Below are 21,157 nucleotides of genomic sequence, written 5' to 3'. Positions count from 1 at the left end.
TTTATGCAATCCTCAGCCTTATAAATCAGATTTAGTAAAACATTCTTGACACACCAATATTTTAAATAACAGAATTTCCACTCTTCTGAGATTACAATTGTGTTATGAAGTTTGAATATTATTATTTTAGATAGTTTCATGCCACTTCAATGATTGCCAGTATAAAAATAATCTTTTCCACCGAATTTGTTTTTGTTTTTTTAGGTGACAACTGTTTGGTCTAAAATAATGAAATTTCAAAGCTTTATAACTCTTCTAATTTTGATTGCAGAAGGGTAGAATTATTTTCTTATTATATTTGATATGACAAATAGGACTAAAAGAATGCATAAAAGTTCAAAAACTTTTCAGTAGCACATTTATTTACTGAAACAATGTAAGATATAATTCATCTTATCATTTAAAGAATATATATCTTTAATAAGCTAGAAATTGCTTTGGGGTTAAAATTGGAGTGAACATCTTGTAAGTAAAATATACTGAATGCATAAAAATATACAAATATTGTTTCTGCTTACCAAACACCAGGAGCATTTCTATCTTTTTCACATCCTTTTTTGTCAGGATCAATGCTTGACAATTGACCTTTAACTGAAGTAGCAATATCCAACACAGGACGTGATCTAAGAGTGAAAATATGAAAAATAATAAATAAAATGTATGTAAAATAAAAAAATCTTTGAAAGTTAAGAAATTTAGTTACTTGATATTTGATATAAAAATTCGATTATTCATATTCAAAATTACGATATTTCAGTATTCACTTTTGAAGTATTAAATCAATAAACAAAAAGAAAAACAATACTTAACAAAAAAAATACTGATACTTTCACAAAAACACTATGATAACTAATTAAAAGAAATGATAAACAGCTGCCTAGAATAAATGATTGAGGAAACTGCAGGACAGTTTAATTAAAAATATTATTAACTTAGTTACCAAATAAATATTCTGAACCAAATTAATTATAAAAAAATATTCATATTACTATATGTAATTAATTACTTGTTCCAATATTAATTTAATCATTTAACTTGCTTGATTATCACTTTACAGAACTTTCAAAACAATTTTAATGTTATTTTGTAACATTTACGTTTGAAAAAAACATTTTCAGCAAATTTAATGTTGTTGTTTTTTTCAATCTACTATAAGTGCTTTTATTTATAAGTACAAAAAATCATTAACTAATAGTCGTGATTAATTTGTCAAGAATTTTATAAGTTATTTTTTCATGGTATACTTATTAAAAAATATGCAAAAATATTTCCACAGAGTTATTAAAATAAAAAAATAAATATAACCAATAACATGTCAAATTATAATGCCTTGAAATGTGAAGCTATAATTGACCAATTCTAAAAAAAGGGTCTTCAAAATGTCACTCCCTATGGCCAAAAAGCATCTATATACATACCTGATTAAAACTCTTAAATAGCATTGATCTAATGTTTTTGAAAAGTATAATTTGATATTTGATATCTCTGAAGGGGTAGGGCAATCCTACCCAAATAATACAAATTATTCTGGAACTAAGTCATAAGTTTTACAAGGCATTTTACACTATTGAGACACTGAACAATATAATGAAAATATTGCAAAAGTAGCAAAATCATCAGCTTTGAGCTATTAAAGTATTTTTCCAAAAGAAAGAACAAATTGAAGAAAGCTCTTCAACTCTCTTACCATGAACTGACATAAAAATAAATTCTATTTTGATAAATGATATCACTTTTATAATGCAGAATTAAAATCCAATCTACAGTCCAGATTTCATGAAAAGAAATCCAATTTTCGTTAATTATTTCCAAAAGCAAAGTGAGTATAGGACATTTACAAGTTTTAAAAGGTGAGGCAGGAGTTTAATGACCTCACAAGAATTCTTCTGATTTTGATGGAAAGAATTTATTATTACAAATTCTGAGGATAAATAAGGCAAATTTCACTAAGAATATCTGAAATGAATGAATTGAGCAAAAATACAAATAGATCATTCAGTGACTAATTTCTCAGTTGGAAATAACAGATTAATTTCAAAACTACATGGGATTTCATTAGAATTCACAATTTTGTAAGAAACGTCAGGGGAAAAAAACATATTTCTATCAGGGTGGGTAAAAATGAATTATAACTAAAATCTAAATTTGAGATAATCCTGTAGAAATATAAATTTATATTTTAGAAATTTGTGTTCACAGAATAAAAAAACTTCGAATATTAACAAACCAGTGAAACATTAATTAATTATTGATGTGAAATTTAAAACAACAAATATTTTGTCACAGAACAGAATGACTCAACAGTTTGAAAATAACATAGCAGATAACTGAATCAGCATATGATGAATAAATTAAGTTTTAAATAAATACTATACCTTAACAAAACAACAGAGTTGCTTTCATAACATCCAACCAACAGATCAGGATATCCATTGCCATCCATATCCATTCTTCCATTCAGAGAGTAACCAAAAGTTACTAAATTACTTGCCTTATTGATGTTTTCTGGTTGTATAACCTGCAGGGGAAAAAATCCTTTTAACAAACTGATATTCAAATGCAAATAGTGAAAAAAAAATACAAAACCAAATAAAATATTTAAAATATTATAAAAATCCTTCCTAAGTGTTAAAATTTGTTATTTTCTATAATTCATTATATCGTACACAGAGCAAATAAGCAGTTTCATAAATAACTGGCAACAATAATCAGCGATTTCTCAAGTTGATATTATGGGAAAAATTTACACAATAAATCGTCACACCTGTTTAAAACGCTTAACATATTTAAAAGGCACCATATAGTTTCAAATGGAAGAAAATTATATTCTGTGCAATAAACTCAATATTTAAATGAAAAATTGTTTAATTTCATGAATATTTTTTTTTACAGCACTAAAATGCACGGAACTGTATATTTTAATTCATATAATAAGGATATGGATGCTTGTGATTTTAAATGTCTAACAATGTGGTTTGACATTAAATAAACTTGTATTGAAAACAAATATGGAATTGTGTATAAAGTTTAATTATCATATTGAAAATTATTAAAAACTGTGCAACATATATTATTATATAAGTAAATTATTAATAAATATTTATCAACAAGCAAACTAATCAAAAATTTCACATAATGTACATTTTCAAAATGAAATTGTTGCAATGATATAACAGAAATGCCATTATTTTAAAGTGTATTAATACTAACAATTAGAACTGCAGCCTTTTTTATACAACGTCATAAGCAACTTACTTGAGAGGGCGTAAGTACAAGACCTTCTTCTGATCCTGAATATATGTATACAGCCCCACCACCTTCCTCATAAGGTGCCCCAACAGCAAGATCTAAGAACGTAAACAATAAGACATTAATATCTAACAATTCTTCATAAGTTATATCAATTTGTAAAATCTCAATGGCCTTGATTTCATTTAAGATGTTATTGAATTTAATTAAATAAGCATTGCCTTTATGTATGACAAAAAAAAATCATCAGATTCCAATTATTAACAAAGAAAAAGAGTAGCTGAATATGTTATTAATGGCTGCACTTATAATTCCGTCTAGCTAAAGAGAAATGCCAACGGATTTTAAACAAGTTTTTAGACATAAAAATAGGATATTTTACAAAATTATTTCCAAGAAATTTTTTCATGCACCAGAAATGATAATATCCTATCAATAAGTGCAATTAGTTAATATGGCTTAATAAATATATGAATTCATAAGCTATAGATTTATAAACACTTCTAATTTTGTATAGATTCAATAATTAATTTCTTTCTCTTTTATACATTTCATATATATTTTCATGTATGTATATAATGTATTTCATGCTTGTATTTATATTGTACATGTTGATTATTTCCAATGTATTAAGAAATTTATTTATTCCTTTCCATTTATAATGATTTGCTTTTTCTTGTTTTTCTTTATTGTTACATAATGTTATTTGTATTTAATAATATTACTATCATTATTACCTATTTAATATACCTAAAAATTGTAATATAATAAAAAATTATACATATCACAAAACTATGTTAAAAGCTTCATATATCATGCAAATTACGTTTATAAAAACAAGCAAGCTAGATGGCTAAGGAAGACACAATTTTTACTGCAAACAGACATCACTTTGATGTCTTTGATATTATTAGATCCTTTCCACCTGTCTGTATTTAATGACGAAAAATCCTATTGAGCTTTTTACAAATATTGCGGGAGGCATGAGTAGTGTCAAAATCAACAGACTTTATTGCAAATAGAAACAAAAGGAAATTTTACAAAAAGAAATATCATTGCTTATCATAATCATAAAAACCATAATTTATTTAAATATTCTACAGTAAATTTTAAAAAAATGCAATAAAACAAACATCAAGCACTTTTTCACAAAACAAAAGCATTCTTAAAAATTACTTTGAAAAACAATTTAAAATATTTAAAAATAAGAATTTGCATTCAAAAAATTTAAAAATTATAAATATTCGTTTTAGTAATACAAAAAAATTAGTCTTTTTTTCAAAGCCTTTAATTCATAAATAAGTTTTCTGTCATTTCTCTGTTTTTCAGAAATATTATTTGAATAATTATAGTTTCGCTTGAGTTGGAATTTGTAAATCTGTCAAGCAATTGTCCGAATTTAAAATACAAGAAAAAATATTATACCTGGAAATCCATCTTGATTTAAGTCACCAGCATTCTCAACAGCAAAGCCAAATCGAGATTCTGACTTCCCAGTGATTTTAATAGGCTCTGTATTTTCACTAATACCCTAAAATGAAAAATATTTTTGATTACATCAAATTCTAATTCCATTTAAAAAAAAAAAAAAAAACTCCAATCTCTTGTAATCTTACCTTAGCAGAATTCATATAAATATAAATTGCACCACCCTTGCCTTTGTCAAAATAAAAGGGAGCCCCTACAACAAGATCCAGAAATCTAGAGAGGGAGAAAGTAAATATAGTTTTATTGAGAAAAAAAAATCATGTTTATGATTTTTATGCAAGCAAATTTAATGGTCTAACAAGAATGGCACAAACAAGGTGTATGGCCAGAGAACAAAACTAAACAAAGGGGAAAATAAACAGATTTTCAACAGAAAGTGATAACAAATATGAGTATCATATTTAAGAACAAAGAGGGGGAGTTGATATTTCCTTCGACTGTTATTTTCAATAGATATGCACAATCTTGGAACAAATACATGATCAATTAATTAAAAAAAAACAATTTCAGCAATGCATTTCTTCCAAAATAAAAGTATAATTCATATTTTTGTACCATAAATATTCTTTTATTTACCAATTTATAAGCTAGTTGTGTTAGTAATCATTATATTTTGTTTAAAAAATATTATAAAATGCATTAAAAAATAATTTTGATATTTCTAAAACAATTTTAAATATTAGCCACCTTTTTATCCATCTAATCACATTTTAATCTAACATATTGAAAGAACAGAATTTACTTACAAATTCATATGCATAGAAAATAGAATTCATCGAAGCATACAACTTTTTTAATAAAATACATATTTGAACTGTATAACAAATATAAATATATTACAGAGATAGAATGTATGCAAAAATGTATGGGGGAAAGTTCATACAATATAACTAAAAATGCACAGCTGTTTTATGCAGAAAATGTTTCATTTTTGTAAAGAGAATGAATATTTTTAAAACAAAGTAATACAGGATCACAATTAATTAGACAAATATCTGAAATAAATGTTCTAAATGAAAAAAAAAAGAAGAAAAAAAAAGGTATTAGTATTTACTGTGAGAATTTTTGAAATACACTAAAACTTTTCTTGATTTCTATTTCATAAAATGTATCTAAATTGTAACCATAAATATTAAGCATATTATATAAGTTATTTTTTGTATGTTCTTCATTTCACTGCTTGAAAAAAAATTAATAAAAATAATTACATATAAGCTAAAAAAGTTGTCTTTGAATAAATAGAAGTATAAGATCTGCAATGTTATTTTCACAACTTACTTATATATTTTTGAAAATTTCAACTCATAAATTCACGTACAAATTATAAAAATTAATTTTATAAAAAAAATGTATTAAATTTAATTCATTAATCTATCGAATAAATACAGTAAGAAGAAATAGCAAAATTATCTTTCTACAAAAGGAAGTAAAATAACACATATTCTCACCCATCGCTATTAATATCAATGGAGGTAAGGGAATAACCAAAGGAAGAAGCAAATTTTTCTCCATTTAATATCAGTTGCACTACAAAAGTTACATCAGGCTTATTTTTTGCAAAAAACACAACCTGTCCAGTTCCATTCGATCTTGGGGCGCCTCCTACAAAACTTCGTGCTCCATTGAAAAACACACCGGATGTTACAGACATGCCTAAAATGTATTTAGAGAAAATATTAAAACTGATTTATATTATCACTCCTAACTAACAAAATATTAGAAGCCATTTTTAAAATCTATTTATTGTAATTTATATGGAACAAAATATTTTGACTAATCTGTGCCTTTCAGACTAAGGGTAGGCAGTAGAATGTATTTAAAGAAATTTTTAATTAAAATTGCAGTTTTTAATCAAAAAATAAACAAATATTAATAAAAAAATTTCAAGCAAATAAAAATAAATATTTTACAAATTAAATATAAAAGCAAACAGTTTTAATACTTGACTAGAAACACAAGGCATTTCCATAAGAATCTGCAACTCCAATAGAAGTGGCTTTAAAGAGTCAAACTGTGATATGGTGAACTGACTTCCTATTAGAATCATAAGAAATTCTCATCGATTGAGATTCTTAAAGTTACCAAATAAGAAAATGTTGTAGTTTTCTTAAAATACTTTGAGCATTTAGCGATGTGGGATGCGCGAGGATAGAACCTGGAACCTTGTAACTAAACCACGATACAAAAGCGTACGCTCGTGTAGTGTAGTTGTTAACTGGCTTTATGCTATTCACCACAGTACTCTCCCTCCAGTGAGTCGGAGGTGAGACGAACGATATGGCTGTTGAATGATGTATCGAGTTATTAGCTGTTGTCTAATGGGCCTGTACCCTATTTGAGTAGCGCCAAGCATTATGACGAGCGTGTGTGAGTGAGTGGTAGCTGCGTCAAGTGAGTCTGACAACTTTGGGTTGTTGCGGCTATTTTGTGTTGCTACGTCAAGTGAGTCTGACGACTTTGGTTGCAGGTAGATGGCGCCACAACAGCTGTACGAAGGTTAAGGGTTTATTGTTCAAGGTCACCAATGAAGCGATATGTGAGGCGCGAAGGATAGAATCTGGGATGTTGTGGTTCACAGTCCAGTAACTAAACCATGATAAAAAAGCGTACACTCATGTAACGCAGTTGTTAACTGGCTTATATGCTATTCACCACAAGCACAACAAGCTCATGTTATTATAGTCTGCTGTTCTTTTCAATGCTACATGGTCTTTAAATTTGCTACTACATAACATGCTCTTTAAATTCATAGCTTTCTTTCCTTCTTTCTCAGTCAGTCTTGTGCTTCATTATTTCAAGGCATACTAACTAATGCCCTTTAGTATTTCACCATTTCAGTTACCATAATACTTCAGGAAGATAATTATTACATTATAACAGCTTCTTTTCAATTTAAATAAACAAAAATCATTGGGGGAGGGGGAGAGGAAAAAAGAAAATTATGTTTTTAAGTAGTACTTCAAATATGAATTTACGGTATAATTTTCAAAACTAACAGCACATATATATATAAAAAAATCTCACCTAAATAGCTGTATTTATCTACAGGTGAAGTTTCTTCTAAAAGAGGTCCAAAATACCATCTCTTGTCATCTTTTATTTTAAATGATACAGTATTTGTAAAAATTGTGCCCCTCCATGTAAAAGGGCCAGGTGTGCCAATAACAATAGTATTGTCCTAAAAATGAAAAATAAATTTTTATATTAATAAAGAGAATGCAATAAGAAAAAAGATTGCTCATAAAATTATTTAATGTTTTTTGAATAACAAAATAAATATATCTTTACATTTGCAACTTTCTTGAGTACAGTTATGCTCTTCCTAAAATACATTTGAAAATTTACTAAAAAAATATCTAAATAATTTTTACATAGAACTTCTTTGGGAAAGTTAGTAGTTCATATCTGAAAGGTGTACGTCATCAAAAATGTGTACAATAACAAACAAAAAAAAAATCATTCATTAAAAATATATATATATATATATATGAATACTTCATCACATCTTAATCAAAAGAATAATTTGTATTCATCAATTTAAATGATTTATAAGAATGAGTAATTGGGAGAACACAATAAATTTACATTATAAGAAAACATTAAATTTATATTGTTACAAATCTGTAATTTTGCTACCCGGCCCGAATAGTGTCATCGTAAGAAAGACAATTGTACGATCTGTCCTGTGCATGTTGAGTGGGTGCCGCGTCAATAACCTCGGAGCTTGGCGACAAATTTGGCGAACATTTGGCGGCTTGGCGATGAATTTGGCGAGTTTGGCGACTAAATGGATCATACTGGAAAGTTCGAGAAGCTTCACGATCCATCCAGTAGAAACTAAGATACACCCAGGTATGCCCTGATTGGTCTGAAGATTCGAGCCCCACCTCCCGGAGCTATAAAAGACGGCGGGCACTCTGAAGTTGTGTGGATAGTGAGAAGTCGTGTGTATCGTAAAAAGTTGTGTGTGAGATGGGTCGGAGTCGCCGACAGGTAAAGAAACTGGAGGATTAGACAGCAAGCAAGCTGCTAAACTTACAATTAAATGCGCTGAGTAATTACAATTGAGTGGCGGTATTTGTTGTAGAAGAAAAAATTTTGTAACAATATATTTTTGGCTACATAGCTAAAATACAGATTTGTTTTAGATCCATCTTTAATACACTTGCCTAATAAGGTAGGAGCTTAAATACAAACCACAAACCGAAATTTAATTGGGAAAAAAAAAAAATTTCGAAGATTTTATAGCTTACAGCAACCAACTATTTGCTAGTGATAACTATTTTCATGATTAAAATTTGATTACATTCACCAATGGCATTTGTTCGTGTTAATGTTTGCCAATGTCATATGTTAATACCTAAATATCAAAAGATGGCTGCTTTCCAATACAAAAATCCTCAGAATTTTTGTACATGTACTAGTTGTTTTGTGTGAAGAAAGATGATTACCAAAAGAGAGGAAAATTATTACTCACAAAAATAGAGGAAAGGTGACCGATAGAAGAGGATATGTTTATCTTTATCAATATATAAAAACTTTACAGAAATTTAAAATTTAAAAAAATATAGATCAATTCCAAAAGAAAATTATCACTGGGAAAAGAATAGCTAAAAAAAATCCAAAGGTGATAAATGTAGTTTCTGAAATGAAGAGTAAAAGGGATGCTAGTCTTGAAAAATACCATGAAGTCAACATTAAAAAGTATTATCGGAAGAAAACTAAGGGGAAAAAAATGCAACACAAAATCCAGTTATGAATATCCCTGTCTATTTAAAATTCAATGAAACAATACATCGAATTTTAAAATTCATACACATTCTTTTATTTTTCCCCACATAAAATTTAACAATTAAGCTTACCTCAGTTATCAAACCACTTGTTCCCGCTTGGCAATATCCATACTGTTCATGTGCCTTGTTGACGGGTCGGTTTTGACACGGTTGCCATGTTCTACCAAAATCTCTCAAGTTCTGTTTGAGTGAATAGCAAATGCCCTGACCCCATTGATAATCATCCCCCGCTAAAATGTAACGATGAGCACAAGCCTGAAAATAAAATTTATAAAAATTAATATCAATAAGATATTTAAATCTCTGCAAAGGGATGGCATACGAAAAGATTGAACTAAAGTATGCATGACATATGAACACTTTACTGGGAGTAACTAAATGTCCCAATTAATTCTTGAGCATTAAAGAATACAGTCAAAAAGTAACATTTTATTTTTCTCAAATCATGAATTATTAGATATATAAAACCTACATTTGTTATCTTTTTCATATTTTGTTTTATAATAACTTAAAGAATAACTATATTATGATAAATTACAGAACATTCAAGGAAAACTTGAATGCTGATTGATTCTGTGTAGATTTACATATGATTTCATTAGCTCTCATGTAATCAATATAACTTTAAAATTTCCGACACTATATTCCTTAGAACACTTTAGTGGTAAATGTCGTCCTAATAATCCAAGAATTAACTGAGAACCAAGTGTCTATATCAGAATGTCTCAATGATCAAAATAACTTTTCAACTGTTTGCAAATGAAAATATTAGTATAGTAGTTCCTAAATTAACTTAACTCAATTAAATTAGATTAGCTAAATAAAAAAATTAACAAATAATTGTTCATTAAAAAATTAAATATTTAAAAATCAAAAGTTCAGTAAATTTGTGAAAAGATATAGCAAACAAGTTAATCTTTAAAAAATTTTCAAAAGTATACTTTTTACAATGCCAATGCAATTGTTTCAAATAAGTATGTATACATTTATGTTTTGCTTAAATGCTTTAAATCATTTGCAGTCATATTAAATTTGTTACTTTGAAGCAAATTTCAGCACTTTTCAAAATTTTTTATTTATTTATTGCTTTTTGCTTTTATTTTTAAGTAGCTAAAATATCAATTACTTAACTAATTACATTCATCCTATCCAGATCTAACTGATATTCTATTAGATAAAAAAATTAAAACACAGAAATGTTAAAGAAGGGATAATTGACTGCATAGACTATGCGGTCAAAAATGTCTGAATCCAAATATTCATCTAAGATTAAGCATTAACTAACTTAGATTTCATGTGATTACATGAACATGAACAATTTTTTACAGCAAGGATACTTTTCAATAATGAATAACTAAAGATTAATAATAATTATTATATTTTCATCATATTTTTAGTAAAATAGAAAAATTAGTTTTAAAAAATGAAATCAAATATAAATTAAATCTTTCTAACAAACTTAACAGCAATTAGGGCAGATTTATCTACATCTCAACAAACCGAAAATAAAAGGGCAAATATTAAGACTAATAATTTTTAAAAAAAATTCTACAATAATATCCCCTAAAATTCTGATATCTGAACTAATAAAAAAAGATAAATGTGTTGGCGCTCTACAAACCTATTCCGACCATTTGACTTATTCCAACAATAAGATACATTGTTTTCATAAATTCAAACCATTTTACTTCATTAAATATTTAATCATATGATTTTATTCTATTGTTTGAAAAACTAAAGAAAAAGGGTTATGGTTAATATCTGTATACTTCACATGACAAACAAAAGAGGAAAGTTACGATATCGCAAAATTTGGAAGATAGATTCGTCTATCTATCGTCACATTTATATTTTTAATACATTTATGATGTTATGGGATTGGACTCAATTAGTAAGGTTTACATTCACAATAAACAAATGTCAGTCAATTAAAATAACAGGGCTTTAGTATTTGGCAGTTTGACAGAATCAAGGACAAGAATTTATATACAAGTGATTAAACTAAAATTAAATATTATCAATATTCTTGAGAAATTAGCTAATTGTTTAATTATAATAAAATTATTATTCTGGCAAAACAAAAACCTTAGGTTAGATCTCCTATCAACCAAAGAAAAGTTTAATTAACAAATTTTCTATATAGAACGCTATAAATACTCAAATATTTAAATGCTTTGTTTTTGTGTATATGTGCAACTAAATGAAGAGATATCATTTATATATCTATATTTTGAAGAAATTTGGCAATTCTATATAAATTTTTCAACCTATAAAAATCATATTATAACATTTATAAAAAAAATTTCATTTTCATAGAATCTGTGAATTTAAACCAATTTTCATAGTTAAAAGCAAAATGCATAAAAACTAAGAATAATTTCAAACAGTAAAAAGGCTGCTTTTTAGTAATTTGCAGCTTATATGTATACAAATAATTTTTTTTTATAAATAAACACTAATTTTCATTTATCAAAAGTTGTTTTTTCTCTGACTGCATAAGAAAGTTCTAAAAGCACATTTTAATATTCCTTCTCACCATCACATAGCCTCCTGGTCCTCCACTTGAAACTGTGACACCCAGCCATTGGTCGTCTTTTATTGCTCTACTATTAAGACTATTAAATTCTGGAAAATAAAAGAACAATTGACTTTATTTATTTAAAAGTTATTAAAAACACAAGTTACATCACAAATACAGAAATCACATATATAACAAGAAAATTCTAAAGTTATTGTATCTAAGGAGATTAGTAGAATAATTTTTGATACTCAATGAATGATGAATTGATAAATACATTTTAATAAAACAGAACAATTTACAAATCTACATTTTTTTTTTTTTTTTTTTTTTTGCCAGATTAGAAGATTTTTTTTTTTTTTTAATAATTTAGTCATTTATAAGTATTTCTCATAAATATTGCTATCTATAGAAAAAAAAAATCATGGACTGAAATAACTAAGCTTCAAAACATAATAATGGTTGAATCTAACAAATTAATAATTGAAAAGATTGATTAATAGGTATAAAAAATACTATGAGTTGTTCTTCATGATAATTTATTTATTCTGAAACAAAATGGCATGAAAAAGTAGGGAAGATTTTACCTGTATTTTGATCTATTGGTAGTTGTTTACAATCTACAATATAATCTCTGAAAGTAGACAGGGGACAGCTAAAAACAGCACCAGAACTGTTATAAGAACCACTCCTTGCTTTAGGAGCTCCAATTACAAGCCTACAATAAAAATATAAATATTAGTAAATTATTTTACTACCTACTATAAATCTTTAAAAAACTCACCATCGATTAATGCTAAATAAAAATAATTAAGATGCTTATTAGATAGAACACCAATAATTTACTACTTCTATGTATGATTCATGCAGAAAAGTAGTTTTAATATATGTATTATCTTTCTTTGGAAATTGTCACAGAAATGAATTAAATTTTTAGACAATAATATAAACATTGTAGAAAAAAAAAACATTTTATTCAGTGCTTTTACTATTTATTTTTATATGCACTATATCAAACTTTTATACAGTGCATGCATTTTTGGTGTTTAATAAATAAGTCTAATAGCTTAAGAGTAGCCTATTGAAGTGATACTTGGAAAATGTGTTGCTGTGAAAGAATTTTTTTTAAAAAAATACTTCTCTAAACTATGAACTGTAATAAAAAGAATGTTATTCCATTTTTTATGTTTAAATTATTTAAACAAATTGGTTTGGTTTCCCATTTTTTGTCAAAGTCAAAATGATGTCGAATTCCTGAATACGTAACAAAAAATTTTATTTTTCAAATAAAATCTCATTAAGATTAAAAAATTTTTTACAAACCTTATACAAGGAATTAATCATAAGAAATTATAATCAATTTATTTTAATTTAAACCCCTTTCTAATTTCTTCAATAAAAGAATGAACTTTTGTATCCTCATTACCTAACATTTGAGCATTTTTATAACAATGAATGCTTTAGCTCATTAGTTCATATATATGGACAAATTTCATTAATATGGCACCATCATATTATGTGTGAAATGAATGCCTTTCAACAATAAAGGGAAGCATTTTGAAATAGCAAAATTGAAAAAAAAAGGGGGAGCGGGCTAAGTCATGTAAATAAGAGAAACGTAAACATAGATTCGCATTATTTTCTATTAGTCCATACTATGGTAGATATGTTTTACTAGAATACTCAACATTTGCAAAAAAATAAATAAATATTTTTAAAAAACAAAACGATTATGAAATGTAACCCATTTTTCAAAATATGAAAATTATAATTAAGAATTATTTTCTGCAACGAGAAAAAGAATTTGTTTCGGATTTTATTTGTCAAATGGATCGAAACACACCTACTTCCGCTGTGAAATTATACGTATCAATAAACGTCATCTGTTTTTGTTTATTTCTTGAGTTGGTGATTTTTTTTTTTCCCATAAATGTTTTATCTTACTTCCGATTCTTTATAATAGTTTAAAATTCATTTTTTAAAAGCAAACGAAAACTATTGGCGCTAATCTTTCGAAAATATCATTGCCAGTTTTTAATAAGGGTTTTGAGAAAAGAAATATTTTTTTATTCGAATATTCATTTTGAAATAAACAAATTATTCAAGGAGAGTAGATATAGAAAATAAAACTAATATTATTCAAGAAAATGAATTGTAGTTATAATTCATTTTATTTCAATTATAACTAAAAATAAATTTTCTATACTAAAAGAATGATTTTAATTACACAAGAAACAATCATTTTAGCTCGTGCCGCCATCTCGTGACAAACTTATCAAACAAGTTTGTAAAAAAAAAATCCTAACAAGCGGTAATGGCTCCATCTGTTATTTAGAATATCTTTGAATGATTTCAAAATACATAATTAAATATATGACAATATAATATATAATTGAAATAATCTTTAATAATTATGCTATTCTATTTTATTGAAAAGTGTCTACTAAGAGGTTTAGTTAATACACAAAAGCATGATTGGGCAAATAATCAAATCCCAATATGTGAAGAAATTCTACATTTCAATATTAAAAATAAAATTTTACGAGTAATTACAATAAAATAAGAATAAAGCTATAATAAATATATTATTCATTATGGCTTGTATCTCACGAAATAACTCTCAAATTGTGATAGATGATAACTAAATTAAACAATATATATAAAGATAAAGTTAAAAGAATTAGCCCTTAAACATATGTTTTTAATTGATGTATGGACTGAACAAGCAACAGTTTAACAGAACTTATTCGAACTATATTTAAAAACGTATTGCAAAATAGATCAAGAACTCTCATTTAATTCTGGGTAATCTAAATTTATTATTATTTACAAAAATATAGAATAGATGCAAGAAAATGACAAAGAGCCTAAAAAACCAAGACAAAAAAAAAAGAACGAAGATTTTTATAAAGAAAAGTTCATCATTAATGGATAAACTAGTGAGTTATTTATTGAAAATAAAGAACATTATTTAAACAGTACATAATATCCTACCCCCCTCCAAAGTCAGATTTCGTGGGAAAATCTAATTTTCCCGCCTATTTTTAGATTCTTAAAAGTTTGCAGTTATTTAAAGAAGATTTTAACAGTTTCAATTTTCTCAATTTTTTTAAATTTATTTATTTTCCACATTTGAAATATCGTTGAAAATATTCTGATGAAAATCGTTTCGCGAAATTCTTTTTCACTTAAAAAAAATCTCAAGGGAAAAAAATGATTTAACGTACAGGACTGCCATGAAATAAAGTTTCCGGTTTGAAGACATCTACAGTTAAAACTAATGAGCAGCATGAAAGAAAAATTCATTTGTAGAGTATAAATAGATAGGACATAAATCAAGCGGATGAAAAAAAACTTAGTGCCAAAAGGAGCTGACAAGAGAGTTTTTTTCCGTTTTTGGAATTTATTATTAATCAGTAATTAGAACGAATACTCGAAATATCAGCTATTCAAATTTTCATTAACTGCTCAAAGGATATGAATGACATATGATATGAAACTAACAGAAAATAAGCTTTTATTAATCAACTTTAGGCAATGGTGGATAACTTTACTGGAGGATAATGGTGGTCAACTTTAGGCAACGAGGTAAGTTAGCTGCTTAGGGCCACTGGGTTGAAAGGGGGATGCAAGCATGCCAGTTAAAGAATTTTATTTTTCTAGTTGCCAAATGAATAAGATTGCAAAAATACAAAGTATATCAATTAGGAAACATTAAGATAAAAGTAACACTTTATCAAGTATAATTAGTCAAGTACATAGATATTGTATGCGTGTGTATATGTAGCATTATATTTATCAACTGGTAAGGTATGTGTTTATATGAAAGAGAGGTTCCATTATGTTCCCTTTAAATTATTAGAACCTTTATAAATACCGAAAATCTGCTTCAATAATTTTGTATACAAACGTAGAAGTCGAATTAACTGGTGTCTTGACATATATTTTTTTTAATTTTATTTTTACCAAGTCAATAAAATGCAAAAATGTTATATTAAAATAAAATATACGAACATTGCACTGAAATGTGAAACTAGATCAATTTATTAAAACTTTGCACTCAGAAAAGTGATCTGATGCATGATTATTCACTTAATGTATTTATTGCTCCGAAAATATTAAAAATTTGGCTTTATCCTATTCAATAGTTTTAGCTTTTAGCTGTATCTGCTTTACAAAAAGGAAAAAAAAAAATTATGACCACCTCGTACGTTAATACAACATATTTTAGATAAAACGCGTTTTAATAATATTTTCCATTAAAAAACTTCGATTTTATTTTTTGCAATCCATCTAATCTACTTTCTTGCATTAGTTCTATCACTACGGACTATTATTCGTTAACACAATAACACGACACCAGAAAAATCTAACACCCAATTAATTTTTTTTACAATTTTCCAAAATTATGTTTAAATATCACTTTACTGAAACAGGTCTTTTCAGCGTATTTCCGGAAATAACTCAAATATCTGAGCAAAAAAGCGATTCTTTACGATCAAGACGCAAAAAAATTACTCAACCAATTTAGAGATGCCGCAATATATTCATCACTTTCGTCTTTTCCGGTGACGACTCGTCTACTTCCGCTCGAATGATTAAACATCGCTGCATGAATTCATCTTCACGTAAATATGATTAACATTTCGGATCCAAGTCTTTTTTTTTTTCATTTAATCATTATTACAGATATATATATATAATAATTTTTAGGGTATAATAAGCATTAAAAAGTTAGATTGTCAGAATATTTATTCTATATTATTGACAATTAAACAGTACTATGTTTCATTTTGTATTTACAAATTTGATATAAAATCCATATACAATTTCATCCTGTTAGCTTAAACCGTTTTTTAATTATCGTTTTCACAAGCAGACATAATGTGAAAAAATATTTTTTCGAATCCATGGATGTGTGAAACGTTGAGATTTGTTAAAATATCCAGGTCGAATTTTTTGACGATTATAGTACTTTCTCTTTGGGTACTTCATGCGCAAGAAAATAAAAATGAAAATTAAGATATCTCAATATATCGATATAAGTTTAACTCGAATAAATCCAATAAATAATATAAAACTCGTTTTAAACCTTAAAAAAATCAGTTCCAAGAAAATATCCTGTTATTAATATTCAGAAACTTTTCTTCATTTCGTCAACAATTCTTAATCGGATAATGATAAAAGATAAGATAAAAGACAAAAGAAAAAAGAAATTTATCAAATATGTACGCAGTACCAGTTCATGTAACATAGCTGTGTTAGTCTTGCTATATATTGTTCATTGTCCACTTATGCCTTTTGGCATGATTTTTATTTTTACTTAATTTTCAATAATTTAATTTTTACAAAAATAAAAAATAAAAAAAAATATTTGATTTGTTGCAGCTTCACAAAGAAAGTGCAACAAAGAAATCATTAATTTTTAGCTAATTATAATTAAAAGTTAAACCAAAATAGATTTTTTTCATTTTTCTCCTTTATAAAGATTTATTCATTCATTGCAGAATAATAAGGAATAATAAAGGTAAAAGGTAAATAATTAATTCTTATATCTATTAATGTTACTTTCATATCTATTAAGAAAAAAATTACACAACAAAAACTACAATATTTTGCAATAATTTTTTTCATTTATAACTAATTATATTACATGTATTTCTTACAATCAAATTGTGGGGTAGAAGAAAATAAATTTCTGCAGCCAAAAAGCGCCCTTTTAACATTTTCCAAAAAAAGGAGCACTGCTTTTATGATAGTAACTTCTCTTCACAACAGCAGAACGAATATGTAAAGAAACGATTACATTTCAATACTGCACATGCGCAGAGACAGAAATCTGTACTGCTCCGAATCGCAGTACTCGAAGAATTCTTCTCAGTCTACGAATTAGAGGTATTCTCTTCTCTTCTGTTTTTCCGACTACTGATAAAATGGAAAGTGTTAGATATTGATGGATTTAAATATCGCATACAAAGTTGCATAAATTGATGTTTATATGTATACAGGGCAAAAAGTTGCTGTAATTCCAGATTATAGTTTCACTCACTTCATTTTATAAATTTCAAACTTCAGTTTAAAAAAATTAAGAAAAAATGATAAATGTCACTATATTCTTTTTCACACCTCTACAAAGTAAAATGGCAATAAAAAAATAGTCAATCAAACATTTATATTAACTACTAACCATCAATCAAAAAATAAAAATTGAATAAAACATAAATAGTTTTGGCAATATTAAAAAATATAAGATTTTATTTATTTATTTATTTTGCTAGAAGCGATTTTTGTCTAGAAAGCAATACTTACACATATATAACCTACAAATGCGCAAGCTGCAACAAGATTTTAGCGGTATTCTTTTGATTCCCAAAGAACTAGCTAATTTAATACTTTCTTCCAGTGAATTCTAAATTATATCGTACAGATTTCAATAACGAAAAATGACTCTTAATAGAAAAAATATGCAATTACCTTCATGGGTAACTCCAACATGCGGAGAATCTCACATAAAAAAAAAATGGAATTCTTACGGGCGCTTTCGTTAAGTGTATTATACAAGATTACCGACTTCCTACTTGTTGCTGAGTGGGGGAAAAGATAAAATGAATTCTTTATGTTCAGAAAGAGATTGTTTTAGCTGTCTGAAGAAAATCAGTTCCGTGGTAGATAATCTTAGCGCTTAAGGTTTGTTTCATCACTGTCAACTCAACGAATGATTCATTCTGGAAATGGCATTCTTCAAAGTTGTTCTTAAAGTAGAAGTCGATATTCTTGGAAAACGAACACAAAATTTTAATAAATTATTTTTTTAATATGAAGTTTCGAGTTATGCTTATTACTAGAAGAAATGAAATATTAATTAAAATTATTTTCGTAATTTTAATCATGAAAAATTATTGTAAAAAATGTTTATGAATGTAATTTTTCTAAACGATTTAAAATGATAATTGGTAATGTTAAATTAAAACAATTATCAAAATATTATCTATATGTTTCGTTTTTAAAAAATAAGTTTTATTTGGATTAAATTCAATGGTTTTAAAATAAATTCTACTTCCTAGTTCAATGACAAAAAAAAAAAAAATCTTTAAAAAAATAATGATCTGATCTTTCCGTTATTAACGAACAATTCCAAAAGTTCTGTAGAGAATTTTCAGCTTTATTTACCTAACTAGCCGCCTTTGGCGACCAGCCGGTTCGCCAATCTTGATGTTCGTTTAAATTTTAATAATTAAATATTTTACGCAATTCCTACTTTAATAGCTTCTTCATCAAAATATTTTGAAACTTCAAATTTTGATAGCCATATCATTCACTCATAATATTATAAAGGCCTTCAGTCATAACGTAATATGTATCTCTCTAATTTTCTGTTAGCTCTCGTAGAATTTATGCTTTAAATTAAAGTGGAAAGAATAAATCTGCAATTAATATAATATTTTTTACTGAAACAAAGCATTTTTTTAATAATATGATTACTGATAACAGAGTCACCGAGCCTTTAAACTTTATGGGCACTAAAGAATACCTTTCTTAATTTATGTTATATCTCAAGAATATGTTAACAAAATTTTCTACAGATTCATCATGAACAGATCGATTCATTAACAATGTTTAATTTTAAATGCATCAAACACTAAGAAAATAAAATGAATCGTTTAAAATAATCGGTCGAAAACAGGTTTTAAAAAAACTACTTAAAAAACGATGTACTTAAAACTATAAGCATACACAAAAATATATATAACTAACATAAATACAATTTAATTACAAAAGCATGCAATTAACCTAAAAATAATTTGAATCAAGACACAAGGACACAAGGAAAAAAATTTGGAGCGCCGGCCGTTGATAATATTGTCAACCATCAGAACACAATGCGCATGCGTGAATTTTCTTCGCCAGTTACGTTAACGCAAATGCGTGAATTTTTCTACGCCAGTTGGGGTAACGCTATGCAGATTAGACATTTTTAATTTCCTTTATTCTGTGTTATTTTAATTCAAAAGTACTTCAGAATGAATCTGAAAGATCGATTAATTAACAATGTTTAATTTTAAATGCATCAAACATTAAGAAAATAAACAGAATCGTTTGAAATAATCGGCCGAAAAATGTTAACCTTAGCCTCATTACTGTTGGGAAAAAAACCCGAAGCCTTATTCATTTGGCGTTGGGGAAAATGAAAAAGATTTTTTTGGAGGGAAAGTTAGTTTTTAATTAATAATTAAAATTCTAGTTAAAATTTCAAAAAAAGGGACCCCAGGTGCACATTTCCGACCTCCAAGGTATACACCTACCAAATTTGGTAGCTGTAGGTCAAATGGTCTTTTCTGTAGAGCGCCAACACACACACACATTGAGCTTTATATATAAGTATAGATTAATGGGAATAAATTATTTTGAATTAAATAAAATTTCAATATGAAGCTTTTTAATAGACATCTCGAATTAAACGCATTTTCAAATAAGATCAGAAACGCATTCAAGAAAAATACAAAAAAATGCACATATTTAAAGAATGATAAAAATTCGTAACCCTTTAGAACACGAATGTGCAACATGGTACGCTAATTGACGAAGCTTATGGAAATGGACAAAGTTCATATCAATATATGAAGAAAAATGTTTTTTTTTAAAGGAAGAAGAGATAAAGAAATAGTACAATAAAAAAATTTTAACATTAATTTATTATTTTTCTTTCAAGCTGATAATTTACTTTGTGTATATTATGATGAAATCATTCTGTGCATACTCAACGTTAGGAATCAATGCTTCAGGAGCCAAATAAATAATTTTAAATTATAACAAGAGAGTATGGTCTCCCCAAAATTTTCTCGCATACTCTCTAAAAAGACGCATTTTTGTTTCAGACACGTTTTGCCCAACCAACTAAAACCAAAATTAGACATAGAACTACAATTGCAGTCACAAAATCACATGCCAAATTTGATATATTTAACGCATTGTGTTTTTGAATTATAGCAGTTACATGCTTATGAAAATACACACCAACAGATGGTCAACTCCTAGTTGGATTTGGATACTGTTAATGCTAAATTGGAGTAACGAATTTAATTCATCTACTTCTCTTCGTTTTGCAATT

General features: G+C 26.9%; 1 protein-coding gene across 1 annotated transcript in view; it reads right to left on the bottom strand.

Annotated features, from left to right (window-relative positions):
* LOC129957162 (integrin alpha-PS1-like) overlaps positions 1-21,157 on the bottom strand; it is a 141,094-nt gene that overhangs the window by 19,089 nt on the left and 100,848 nt on the right. The window contains exons 2-11 of the mRNA XM_056069339.1: positions 12,636-12,766; positions 12,067-12,155; positions 9,600-9,785; positions 7,762-7,915; positions 6,186-6,390; positions 4,866-4,950; positions 4,675-4,780; positions 3,256-3,347; positions 2,376-2,518; positions 519-623 (exon numbers count right to left, since the gene is read on the bottom strand). Coding sequence (XP_055925314.1) covers positions 519-623; positions 2,376-2,518; positions 3,256-3,347; positions 4,675-4,780; positions 4,866-4,950; positions 6,186-6,390; positions 7,762-7,915; positions 9,600-9,785; positions 12,067-12,155; positions 12,636-12,766 — 1,296 coding nt within the window. The remainder of the gene's footprint in view (positions 1-518; positions 624-2,375; positions 2,519-3,255; positions 3,348-4,674; positions 4,781-4,865; positions 4,951-6,185; positions 6,391-7,761; positions 7,916-9,599; positions 9,786-12,066; positions 12,156-12,635; positions 12,767-21,157) is intronic.

This window comes from Argiope bruennichi, chromosome 11, assembly GCF_947563725.1.
Source record: "Argiope bruennichi chromosome 11, qqArgBrue1.1, whole genome shotgun sequence".
Classification (NCBI taxonomy): Eukaryota; Metazoa; Arthropoda; class Arachnida; order Araneae; family Araneidae; genus Argiope; species Argiope bruennichi.
The sequence above is the reverse complement of the archived record's forward strand: the minus strand, read 5'-3'. Positions and strand labels throughout refer to the sequence as shown.